Source organism: Pseudophryne corroboree, chromosome 2 (genome assembly GCF_028390025.1).
Source record: "Pseudophryne corroboree isolate aPseCor3 chromosome 2, aPseCor3.hap2, whole genome shotgun sequence".
Taxonomy (NCBI): Eukaryota; Metazoa; Chordata; class Amphibia; order Anura; family Myobatrachidae; genus Pseudophryne; species Pseudophryne corroboree.
In genome coordinates, this window is record NC_086445.1 from 590,601,432 (window position 1) to 590,614,641 (window position 13,210).

The 13,210-nt window shown below is 45.5% G+C and overlaps 1 protein-coding gene and 1 long non-coding RNA gene across 2 annotated transcripts in view; one reads left to right on the forward strand and one right to left on the reverse strand.

Annotated features, from left to right (window-relative positions):
- Positions 1-13,210, forward strand: part of LOC135037852 (uncharacterized) — a 307,719-nt gene that overhangs the window by 82,629 nt on the left and 211,880 nt on the right. The window lies entirely within an intron of this gene.
- NKAIN1 (sodium/potassium transporting ATPase interacting 1) overlaps positions 1-13,210 on the reverse strand; it is a 45,835-nt gene that overhangs the window by 1,233 nt on the left and 31,392 nt on the right. The window contains exon 5 of the mRNA XM_063954585.1: positions 9,109-9,169. Within this exon, the coding sequence (XP_063810655.1) occupies positions 9,109-9,169 (61 nt within the window). The remainder of the gene's footprint in view (positions 1-9,108; positions 9,170-13,210) is intronic.

Below are 13,210 nucleotides of genomic sequence, written 5' to 3' on the forward strand. Positions count from 1 at the left end.
CCCGCTTTACGTTCTTTCCAAAATCCAATTTAATTTTGATATGGAGACTAGGGATGTTATATATTCTTCTGCTCCCTCCTCCTCTATTGTGAAGTGTCTTCCATGGCACTTCTACACAGAGGCGTAACTAAGGGGGGTCGAGCAGGGCATGTGCCCTGGGCGCCTTGGCAGGCCCAGCAGAGGGAGGCGCCATTGGCGGCCAGGGCATCATGCCCACTCGCCCCCGCTATTGCTCTGCCTGCCCCCGGGCCATCCCCCTGCTATGTGAGGGGAGGAGAGTGCAGCTCCTCTCCGGCACCTCAATGTGCTGTGTCTGGTCTCCATTTGGTTTGTTAGCCAATCAGAGCTCGCGGACCAGCTCCTGATTGGCTGGCTGCCGGTCCACGAACTCTGATTGGCTAACGAAACGTCGCCAAGATAACCGCCGCCGGAGACCGGAGTCGGACTTCATGGAGCACCATTGAAGGGCAGGAAAGGCGCTGAGCTCTCCTCCCCTCACATAGCAGAGGCAGCAGTGAGCCAGTGAGCAGGTGAGCAGCGGTAGCGGCGTGGGGGGGAGCTATGTGTATCTTTAGGCTATGTTGTGTATCTTTCACTGTGTGAGGCTATGTGTATCTTTCACTGTGTGGGGCAATGTGTATCTGTCACTGTGTGGGGCAATATGTATCTGGCACTGTGAGGCAATGTGTATCTGGCACTGTGGGGGGTAATATGTATCTGGCACTGTGGGGTAATATGTATCTGGCACTGTGGGGCAATGTGTATCTGGCACTGTGTGGGGCAATGTGTATCTGGCACTGTGTGGGGCAATGTGTATTTGGCACTGTGTGGGGCAATTTGTATCTCACTGTGGGGCAATGTGTATCTGGCTCTGTGGGGTAATATGTGTCTGGCACTGTGGGGCAATATGTGTCTGGCACTGTGGGACAATGTGTATCTGGCACTGTGGGGCAATGTGTATCTGGCACTGTGGGGCAATGTGTATCTGGCACTGTGTGTACTGTGTAAAAAGGGGACTCTTCCTGCATACTGTGTAAAAAAGGGGACTCTTCCTCCGTACTGTGTAAAAAGGGGACTCTTCCTTCGTACTGTGTAAAAAGGGGACTCTGCCTGCATACTGTGTAAATAGGGAACTCTACTGCCATAATGTGCAAAAATTGAATGAATGTGTGCTGAGAGACGACACAAGGTGATAGTGTGCTGAGTGATAGTGTGCTGAGAGGCAACACAGGGGGTAGAGGTGATAGTCATGTTTGCACGCCCCATTTTCAGTAGCCATGCCCCTTCTGGTATGTGACTACGCCCCTTCTGGAGCATGGCCATGCCCATTTTTTCTTCATCTTGCCCTGGGCTCCGAAAACCCTAGTTACGCCTCTGCTTCTACATTACGGAGGACAAGGGTTCTCCCTCTCAGCATCCCACTTCACAGAGCCCTCTTTTTTATTTTAATGTGAACAAAATCCCAACTAAAGATGATGCATGTTTACCGTGACATATTTTATGTATTTGCGTGATGCTTTTGGATGACCTGTCCCCACTCTTTCTACACTTTTTTTCTGTACCCCTGTTTACCCTATATAATCTTAGTAAATGTTCAAAATAAAATAAAAACTGTACTGTGGTGTAATAAGTCTATGACAGGTGAGGCAGTGCCTCCCCTGCCAACCTGTTCCACACATCTCTGATCAAATCTCAACAAATTTCCAGCAGTATATACTGCTGCACCTGTGTATAATACCCACATGATCCCTGGGGCTCATATATTGTGTGTAAGCCAGTACCTGACCTCCCCGCATCATTAGGGTGTGAACACACAGTGAGATTTTTTCTTTCGATTTTGACTATATAGTCAAAATCAAAAGAAAAGTTAGTGCAGATCGCAAGGTGGAAGTCACCTTGCGATCCCGATTCGATCCTGATGCGCGGTCCCGCCAGGTCGGGATCGCAAGAAAAGATAGACTGTGCAGGCAAGTCAATCCTTGCTAGATCGGTGTACTATCTAGTTCATCTCACATGTCAATGACATCTCACATAAGCCAAAATCTCACATAAGCCAAAATCGTAAGCACACATAGTCCATATCTCAAGAAAAGTTAGTCAAAATCGGTGGTGCTGGGCTCCGGGGAGTTCAGGGGAAATCGCAAAGTGAAAATCGGGCATAGCTAGGATCTCACCGTGTGTACACACCTTAAGTCCTTGTGCAATAGTAATCTCTTTTTCTCTCTCACGTAATTACAATACAGGACAACACTGATTAAAGTTAAACATGTTTATATATTTTGCCTTTTATACATCTTAAAATGGATGGCCTTCAATAGTAGCATGAAATTAAAGTTGCAATTTCACAGTTACATTTTACTAATGTCTTCTACCTAGCCAGAGCCCCGGAGGCAGACCTTGCTGCCATTTGTTTATGGGCTCAGTTGTGCATAGCCTAGCTGAATATGGGGCTGTATCAGGTTGTTCCTGGGGTGGGTGAGTGGTAGGATCAATTAAATCAATCAATCAATCAATCAATCAATCATTCGATCAGAAGCTAGAAAATATCACAGCTTCTGATTGGTCCTCCAGCTAACATGTAGGTGGTAATGCAGCTTTAAAAACAAACAATCCTAAAATTTAATGCTATGGATGTCACAGGTTAAAAATTAAATTATATACTACTAGGTACTGGCAGCTTTAAAAAAAAAAAAAAACGTTTCAGGAGCTAAAGAGAATTAAAGATATTAGTAAAACAGCTTTAATAATTATTTAATATTTATTATTGTTTCTTTCCTTACTTGTGACCTGGGGGGAAGTGTAATAGGGTGTGAGAATCAGAAAGTGAGAGATTTTGTGACAGTCCTCCTGTTTATTTAAAGAGGCAATCATTTACATGGCAAAACCAGGTTGATTAAAAAAAAATCAGGAGAACTCTCACAAACGGGTATATTCAATTAGGGTCGGATCCATTCCGACATGTATTTGTCAGAATGGATCCGATAACCCCTATTCAATCTCATCTCAATTTGACTTTTAAGTCAATTTGAGATGAGGGACCCAGAGGAGGAGAGGGGGGCGAGAAGGGGGGGGGGGGGACAGCGGCGGGCAGACGGGGGCGAGTAGTGCTACAGCAGCGCTGCAGAAGGACGTCTCACAGCCGCCAGACCTCACGGCAGTGTCCACCCGGCTCCAGCAAGCGTGACCTCACTTGCTGGAGCCATGTGTGGACGCTGCCGTGAGCGGCGCGGCCAGGGCCGGCCCTAACCAATATGATGCCCTAGGCAAGATTTTGGCTGGTGCCCCCTAGCACCACCACTGGTTGCACCTCTTTCCCAGCACCATCACCCCTCACCCATAGCAGTCCTTATTTTGGTGTTTGTACCCCCTATATTTTAAATAGGAACAGTTCGCACATTTGGCGCACAGCCCAAAAAGGGTGTGTTTTTGCTGGCAAGGGGCATGGCCACACAATAGTAACCCCAATTACGCCACACAGTACTGCAACTTTATTCACATTTGATCATGCGATAGTGTCCATAATTCATATTACATCCCACAGTAGTATTACTTTACCTTATAAACATTACTTCTCACAGTAGAGCCCCTTATTCACATAACATCACATTGAATTGCTCCTTATTCACATTACACCACACCCTATTGCTCTTTATTCATATTAGATGACACAGTAGTGCCCTTTCTATACGCAACGCCACATAGTAGAGCACCCTATACACATAATGCCACACATTAGTAATGCATTTATACACATAATTCCACACAGTAATGCCCCTTACACATTATTAATGTCCTTATAAACATAATGTGCCTTACACATTATGACAACCTTTATTAATGCCCTTTTACACATAATGTCCCTTACATATATGCCGCACATTATTAATGCCCTTATACACATAATGACACATAGTGCCCCCTACACATTTGCTGCACATTATTAGTGCCCCTATACACATAATGACACACATACAGTAGTACCCTGTTACACATATGCCACACATTATTAATGCCCTTATACACATAATGACACACATAGTGCCCCTTACACATGTGTTGCACATTATTAATGCATTTTTACATGACACACATAATGCTCCTTACACATATTCCGAACACTACTGCACAACCAACCCACTCACATGCACACATCACTCACACTGCCACTAACACTGTGACCTCTGCCTCTGCTTGGATAAAGATGTGTCCTCATAAATCTTGCCTCAATGCTAACAATCGGGCACCTTTTTTTATGAAAATGCATTTTATTTGCATTGCTATGTGGCTAGGATGCACAAGCAGATTCTGCTGATTAAAATGATATGCAGCATGCCTATATACTGTGTGAGACTGTGGCTGTATCTGCATATGAAATGCTATACAGAATATAGGCATGCCGCATATCATTTTAATCAGCAGAAGCTGCAGATGCCCCTAGGCATATCAAATGCCCTAGGCAATTGCCTAGTTTGCCTATAGCTATGGCCGGCTCTGGGCGCAGCTGTGAGACATCCTACTGCAGCACTATGCTGTAGCGCTGCTCTCCCCTGTATGCCCTGCGGCTGTTCGCCGTCTCCCCGCAACCCCCCCCCCCCCCCTCCTTCTCTGGATCCCACATCTCAGTCCGACTTTTTTTATGTTGGACTGACATGGTCGGAAACGGGGCCAAATCGTACTCAAAAGTACGTGAATCGGCAGCTATACCGTCGATTCACGTACTATTCGACAAGTCGAATTCCACGACTTGTCGAATAAAAACTGATGGGACTGAATAGGTCGAATCGCTATCCGACTTTAAAAAGTCAAAAACTGCCGTCTTTTCGACAGACTGCAGTTTTCGACCCTAATTGAATATACCCCAAAATCTCTTACTTTCTGATTCTCACACCCCATTACATTCCCCCCCAGATGTGAGTTATAATGTACAGGGCGTTTCAATAAAAAGGTAATACCTCTTTTACACTCGCAGTGAAGTTCATTCCCGGGAATGTGTCCCGGTATATTTGCCGGGACACATTCCTGGGAATGACCCTTTCACATTAGCGGGCTGACCCGGCATATTGCCGGGTCAGTGACGTCACCGCTGAGTCTCACAGAGGCGGTGCTTGGAGATAATCTTCTCCAAGCACCGCCTCCTCCTATGAAGAGAACAGGTGCCGGGTCGCCTTGACCCGGTATACCCGTTTACACTGCCAGCTTCCCGAGACGGTCCCGGGTTCAACCCTGGTCAAGACCTGGGTTGAAATCCCGGGATGCTCGTCCCGGGAAATGGACCCTGTACCCATTCACACTGAGAAAAATCCCGGGATGATGCGCATTCACGTGCAATATCCCGGGATTTTTCTGCGAGTGTAAAAGGGGTATTACTGAAACTTGTATGTGTATTTTATGTATCTTAAGTGTTCAAGTAGACGTTGAGTGACACAGTACACCAACCAGGAACGTGCATGGTGTGTGGAACATTATTTCTGAAGTAATGGAACAGGACGGAATGGCAGGCATTCCCTTGCATCCATAACAACTGGGTTCCAGGACAATTTCCAGAGACCTGCACAACCAAACAGAACTATTCTGTCTTTGGTGGAAATGTTCTGGCAAATAGGGTCCTTGTGTAATCATAATAAAGAATGTTCCGGCAGACCCTGCAGCACCACGAGCAATGTGTGAGGATGGAAAAAAGTTTCAGTTTCCTTTTTTTTTTTAAACACCCTGTATAAGCACAATGTGCCATACTGAGACACAAAAATGTATAAATTATTGGGATTCTGCCACTTAATTAGTAATAATTTAATGCTGCTTATCGCGGAAATAAGAAATGATGCATTGGTAGAATGTATTAAAAAATACATGCAGGAACAGGACTACAATAGTGCTAGCTAGCACAGCTAAGCTCACAAATGGAAGCCCCCAGAGAAAGCTATGGGGCTGTTTGTGCGATTGAAAATAGGGTGTTCCTGGAGAATATTCTGATTGATAAATATGCCCTTAAGTTAATTAAAGTGTCTTTGGAAGGATCTCCCTCAATTGTTTCACTTAGCATGTGAAAACTACTGTTCCTCACACTTAGGTCTGGCAGGTCCAAAACTGGACATTTTGCACTTTATAAATGACCTTTATATCTATCATTGCTCCCCTCAATAGGCCCTCTATGCTATTAACATCTGAACAGGGTAGATTTACTAAAGTTGCTAAAAAATGAAAAGTAGAGATGTTGCCAATAGCAACCAATCAGATTATACCTATTTTAGCTATCTCCTCTCCAGGAGATGCTCGTGACAGCTCCCCATCCTGTCCACATCAATAGGAAATGGGAGGGATGCAGGAGATCCTCCTATTCTTCCGGTGGTGCAGGGTGTAGGGGACTACCCGAATCTCCCGCAACTTCCGGGAGAGTAGACTAGTATGTGGTAGACAGAATCTAACTGGCTTCTAGGTGCAACACCCTCACTTGACTGTTTTAGAAACTTTAGCAAATCTACCCCTAAGGGGTATATATACGAATTGTCAGGTTTTAAAACCCAGTGCTTCTGATCATGTTTATGTCCAAAATGTAAAAGGGCAATGATTTTACTATCTGTGTTTTGCTAGTAAAATGATTGCCCTTTTAAATTTTGGGCATAAACATGATCAGAAGTAAATAAACCCCTTAGCCTTGAGTCTGTTCATATGGATATGATAATGTGTATTTCCTTTTTGGGGTCCACTGGCTTTGAAGACGGCCCTCGCCCATTTTCCTAGTTTCCATTGCTTCTGTCCACCAAACTCTTATCTCAATTTTGAGGATTGACACCAGTTGTGTTAACATGTATATGTATTATTTTGTTCCACAATAAACAGAGAGAATTGTTTTTTGTTTTTTTTAAACCCGGAATGGTAAATGATGAATCCTGCTGTTACTTAGATGCATAGGCCATATTCTTATATTACCTTATTATATGAACATTTAGCATACGTGGGAATGTTTACATGCTATAACAAATGTGCATGGTTTACACAGCGATACAAAGGAGCTCTAAAGGTGGTGACACACAATGTCTACCAAGAAGAATTTCAGGCTTTATTATAGTACCTGGGACAGGTGTAGTATGGGTGACTGGCGGTCAGCATACCAACGCCGGGATCCCGGCAGCATACCAACGCCGGGATCCCAGCGGGGAGGGGCGAGTGCAGCAAGCCCCTTGCGGGCTCGCTGCACTTGCCACGCTGCGGGCTCGGTGGCGACCTGCGGTTGCCACGGATTCTATTCCCACTCTATGGGTGTCGTGGACACTCACGAGTGGAAATAGCCACTCTTGGTCGCATGCCGACCATCGGGATAGTGAGGGGGCGGGATTTTGGTGGAGGTCTCCCAACCGACGGTCTCATGAATACCACCCCCTGGGACACGGCTGTATCTCTTTGTAAGCCCCCTACAAATTAAACACTGCATTGTCACATGCACCAAAGGGCTGATGTGCGCAGAAATAAGCCCTGATTACTTTGTTCCTGCCCTGGACTGCATTGTTGTGAGTGGCTGAGCCATTAGGGACAATACAGACATTAATGGCTGATTTGCATGTCAAGCACTGCATTAAAATGAATGGGGGGTGATCCCATGTGTCAAAAGCTCTGGGCAAGCCCAAGACACATGACCATACCTCTGTGACATGTATGACTACCCCTTCTAGTACATACAATTCTCCTGCTACAGCCACAACAAATGTTCAGATGTATGCTTTTTATACAGCAAACACACTAGTTAGGGCAAGCAGATTTTTAATACTACACAGTGCTTTATCCACTGGTAGCAACATTGTGACCAGGGAATTTATACACCGCATACAAACTGATGTAATATCATATTTCTATTATTATTAATTTGAGTGTTTTGCTGTTGGTGCAAAGGCTGCTTGCAGCTACTGAACTGTTGTGAGGCCGATTCAGACTTGTGCGCAAGTGAGCTGCAATTGCACCCATTCTGCATATGCGCAAGTGAGCTGCAATTGCACCCATTCTGCATATGCGCAAGTGAGCTGCAATTGCACCCATTCTGCATGTATGGAACTAAGGGGTTAATTCAGACCTGATCGTTGCTGTGCGTTTTTTTTGCACAGTAGTGGTCGAACTGCGCTTGCGCTGGCGCCTCAGTGCGCCGGCGCATGCCAGACAGACGACGGCTGTCTTAGCCCTGCGATTGCCTCAGATTCTGGGCGGGAGGGGGCAGCCCGGCTGCTTTTGGACACCGTTCAGGGGGCGCGTTCCGGGCAACGCAGGTTTGCCCGGACCATCGGGGGGCGAGCCGCGGCGGCTGTGTGACGTCACACGCAGCCGCTGCGACCCAAGCAGCTACAAGTAACTCCCTGCCAGTGCGCAGGAGATGTGCTGGTAGGGAGCTACTCTTCAAGTACAAAAGCATCACCACTGTGCAATGCTTTTGTACTTGTGTGGCGGGGAGTTGCATGCATCAGTGCACCGACACTACCCCTATTAATCCAATGTGTAAATTTAGCTGTCATCATTATAAGCATGCACTAGCCATATACCAGGTGCAAGAGAACTGTATAAAATCAGACAGCTCTGCATGGCCTGCAATTCCGCCTAGGCGTCAATGACATGCCCTCACTCAATTTAGACTACATACAAACACGAGAATGCCCTGTTACCACCCAAATACACCTATTCAAAATCTAGACAACAATAAATCACCTGCAAAACGTACCCTTTGCTATAGAACATGCGCAGTGCTAAAACTCGCAAAATTATGGGCTTATTTATCAATGAGTGATACATTTCACTGTGACTGATTAATTGCACCAGCCAATCTACTCCTGACTGACATTTTTCAAACACAGTCTGTAACATGGCAGTTGGGAGCTGATTGGCTGGTGCAGTTTAGCACTCAGTGAGATTTGTCACTCATTGATAAATGAGCCTATTAGTCTGTAAGAGATGAAGCACTGCATTCTGTGGCACCTAGGCAAAACCTGTCCATTTTAGCAGGACAGCTGGTAAAGCTCTAACTATGAAATAGGGCATTACTGGATTTTCATATGTGAGTGGATATGACATTCTCACCCCCTTTATATATTGTGCATTAAGCAATGAGGTAATATGAGAAGTAATACTCACAGCTGTCTTCTTCATCCATGAAAACTTTGCTGACGTAACAGGCATAAACAAAACCAAAGAGCTGACAGCAGGAGTGGATGGAAAAGAAGAATAGTGGGAGATAAATACTTTAGAAGATGCGTGAGGAAAAGTACACAAATTAGCAATCAGAAATCTGACACAAATATATTTGCTTTATGCAGAGGCGTAACTAAGGTAGGGCGAGTGGGGCACGTGCCCTGGGCGCCTTGGCAGGCCCAGCAGAGGGGGGCGCTGCCGGCGGCCAGGGCATTATGCCCCACTCGCCCCCGTCTCTCCCTCCCCTCACCGCCACTGCCAGCACCAGCAGCGCTGCGTGTGTGTGGTCTCCAGCGGCAGCCAATCAGAGCTTGTGGACCGGCTCCTGGTTGGCTGTCGGTCTGCGAGCTCTGATTGGCTAGCGAACCGGCGCCACATAGCCGCCGCCGGAGACCTGGAGCGCTCTCCTCCCCTCACATAGCACAGCCACGGGAACGGGAAGTGGTGAGTGTGCGGGGGTGGCATGATCTGGCACTGTGGGCAATGTAACTGGCACTGTGGGGCATGTATCTGGCACTGTAGGGCAATGTAACTGGCACTGTGGGGCATTGTAACTGGCACTGTGGGGCAATGTAACTGGCACTGTGGGGCAATGTAATTGGCACTGTGGGGCAGTGTATCTGGCACTGTGGGGCATGTATCTGGCACTGTGGGGCATTGTAACTGGCACTGTGGGGCATGTATCTGGCACTGTGGGGCAATGTAACTGGCACTGTGGGGCATGTAACTGGCACTGTGGGGCATTTTCAGTGGCCACGCCCCTTTATTTTGCCACGCGCGCCTTTGGCGCGCACATACTTCTTTTGGTGTTTTTTTTTTTTTTTGGGGGGGGGGGGGTACCACTCTTCATCTTGCCCTGGGCTCCGAAAACCCTAGTTACGCCTCTGGCTTTATTTGCATAGTACATAGGGGGGTATAGTCAGATTGTCCACACTGACAAAATGTTGAAATGTTCAAAATGTTGACATCACATGAAATTAGTGTTAGGGTAAGTCTTCATTTGGGGTTTGGAGTAAGCTGCAAATAATGTTAGGGTTAGGCTGCAAATTGGGAATAGGGGTAGGGTACAATTGAAGATAGGGGTAGGCTGCAATTGGGGTTAGGGTTTGTCTTCATTTGGGGTTAGGATTAGGCTGCAATTGAGGTTAGGGTAGGCTGCAACTGAGGTTAGCAATAGGCTGCAATTTGGGTTAGGGTTAGACTGTGCATGGCTGGTGGCTGTGACTGTGTGTTGGGGGCTGCTTCCCTCATGACGCTGGTGAGCACCTGCAACACCATAAAAACTGCACAGTAGGGGGACCCAGTGCAAATTTTGCTATAGGGCCCTCATAGATCTTGCTACCTCCCTGCGTGTTAGGATTAGGCAGCAAATGGCAATTAGGGTTAGGCTGCAATTGGGTTTAGGATTAGGCTAAAATAGAAGTGTTGCCATTATGACTGCCGACATAATGAGCATGTCAACATCCTAAATGTCAACATTCAGGGGGAAAATTTACTAAGGTGGGAGATTTTTAGAACTAGTGATGTTGCCCATAGCAACCAATCAGATTATATCTACTATCTGCTAGAAGCAGCTAGATAAATGGTAAGTAGAATCTGATTGGTTTCCATGGGCAACATCACCAGTTCTAAAAATCTCCCACCTTAGTAAATTTACCCCTCAGAGTGTGTAAACATAATGAATTTTGACATTCTGGTTGTCAACATGTCAACCACACCCCACAGGGAAATATATTTTCATATATAAAAGATCTACAAGCCTAGTACAGTTACTGTATCTGAAAATATGGTTTCAAATATTAATTACATTAATGTTACTAAAGTATGTACCGAATAAACTCCTGAATTAGCATGTATACAAAAGTATGACATTTCAGTATTCAGTAGGAATATGTATACTAAACAAAATAATTCATCAAATACTGTAAACAATGTCTCATCATATGCTATATATGAAATCCCAACTATAACATGAGCAGCCCATATACCGTAATTGCACATCCGGTGCGCTGTACCCCATCATGCAGTTTCTGAACCACAATTCAAAAGTGATTGTGTTGAAGTGGGAACCTTTGCAATATCTTTTGCTAAAGGCAGGATTTTGGATACTAACATGAAAAACTTGGAAACCTTTAACTAGGTACTAGTGCATCTTCAAATAATGAAATTAATATAATATATTAAATTGATTTCTTGGCGGATGTTTTTTATAAACAGGATGCCCAAACAGAGCACATATACTAACGGTCTATTTTTATTGATCCTAAATTCATGAAAATTGTTCCATATTGATGTTGTGTTTCAGGGGCTATTTACCAACTGATGATTTTTTTATATTAATATTTAAATGTTAGTAAATGCGTGTTTTAGCCCCTGAAACACAAAATTTATTTAGGTTGATGTTCATGATTAAATTCAATATTTAGTAAATACACCCCATAGTGTGATCTGTCACACATCTGAAATGTGTGAGTGATATTGATTGTGAGACTTAGATTCTGCTTTCTTTAAAGGGTTTGACCATACCCCCTTTGCATACAGCAGATGTTACCTACCATAGTTGCCTACGCCTAATCGTCCAGGATACAATCCCGGGATTGGAAGCTCCAATCCCGGGGATTGCGGGATCATGCGGCCCTTTGTGTTTCTTATTGCAGGGCAGTGTTGAACGTCCTCAGGAGGCTCATATGCTGCCCGGCTCCCTCCTCCCTGCTCCCCCTGCGCAGTGTGACGTGAAGTCAGAGGTCATGCTGCGGAGTTCGTCTGTCCGTGACCCACTGCCAAACCCAAAGGAGAGCTGCCCGTAACCCGCCGCCGAGCCCGAAGGAAGTTTCCCACCTACCCGCCACCGCAGTATGGTGAGTTATGTGTGCGGTGCAGGGCTGGGCGGTGCAGGGCAGGCAGACACACAGCAAAAAAGCCAATCCCGGGTATCCCGGGAATCCCTGGATTGACCATTTTCAGTCCCGATACCAGGGATTGAGAAAATGGCCAGGGATTGGCCACCCTAATGCCTACCCTCATGCATTCTGCAGGAGACTCCCTGAAAAAGTAGCAATCTCCCTGACTCCCTAAATAGACCAGCAATCTCCCTGATTGCACCTTACCCCCATTATGTAGCTGTTACATTTTTGGAGGGAAGGAAGAAAATCAGATATACATACATTCAAATAGGATCATCAGTGCCATTTCCTTGCATTGATCATTAGGCATTTTGATCCCTATAGCTCCATGCATTTTAAATAAGGTTTATCGTGGCCACTTACAGGTTATGGAACCTCTTGTAAAACACAATGGGGTAATTCAGACCTGATCGTAGCAGCAAATTTGTTAGCAGTTGAGCAAAACCATGGGGGTAATTCTGAGTTGATCGCAGCAGCAAATTTTTTAGCAATTGGGCAAAACCATATGCACTGCAGGGGGGCAGATATAACATGTGCAGAGAGAGTTAGATTTGGGTGGGTTATAGTGTTTCTGTGCAGGGTAAATACTGGCTGCTTTAGTTTTACACTGCAATTTAGATTTCAGTTTGAACACACCCCACCCAAATCTAACTCTCTCTGCACCCGTTATATCTGTCCCCCACCCCCCTTGCAGTGCACATGGGGGGTAATTCCTTCCAAGTTGATCGCAGCAGGAAATTTTTTAGCAGTTGGGCAAAACCATGTGCACTGCAGGGGAGGCAGATTTAACATGTGCAGAGAGAGTTAGATTTGGGTGTGGTGTGTTCAATCTGCAATCTAATTTGCAGTGTTAAAATAAAGCAGCCAGTATTTACCCTGCACAGAAATAAAATAATCCACCCAAATCGAACTCTCTCTGCACATGTTATATCTGCCTCCCCTGCAGTGCACATGGTTTTGCCCAACTGCTAAAATAATTCCTGCTGCGATCAACTTGGAATTACCCCCATGGTTTTAGCCAACTGCTAACAAATTTGCTGCTATGATCAAGTCTGAATTACCCCCATTACGTGAATAAATCCTGAAAAATATCAGTGTCTTTTCTGCAACAAGTAGATCTTATTAACTTTTGGGCTCATTTA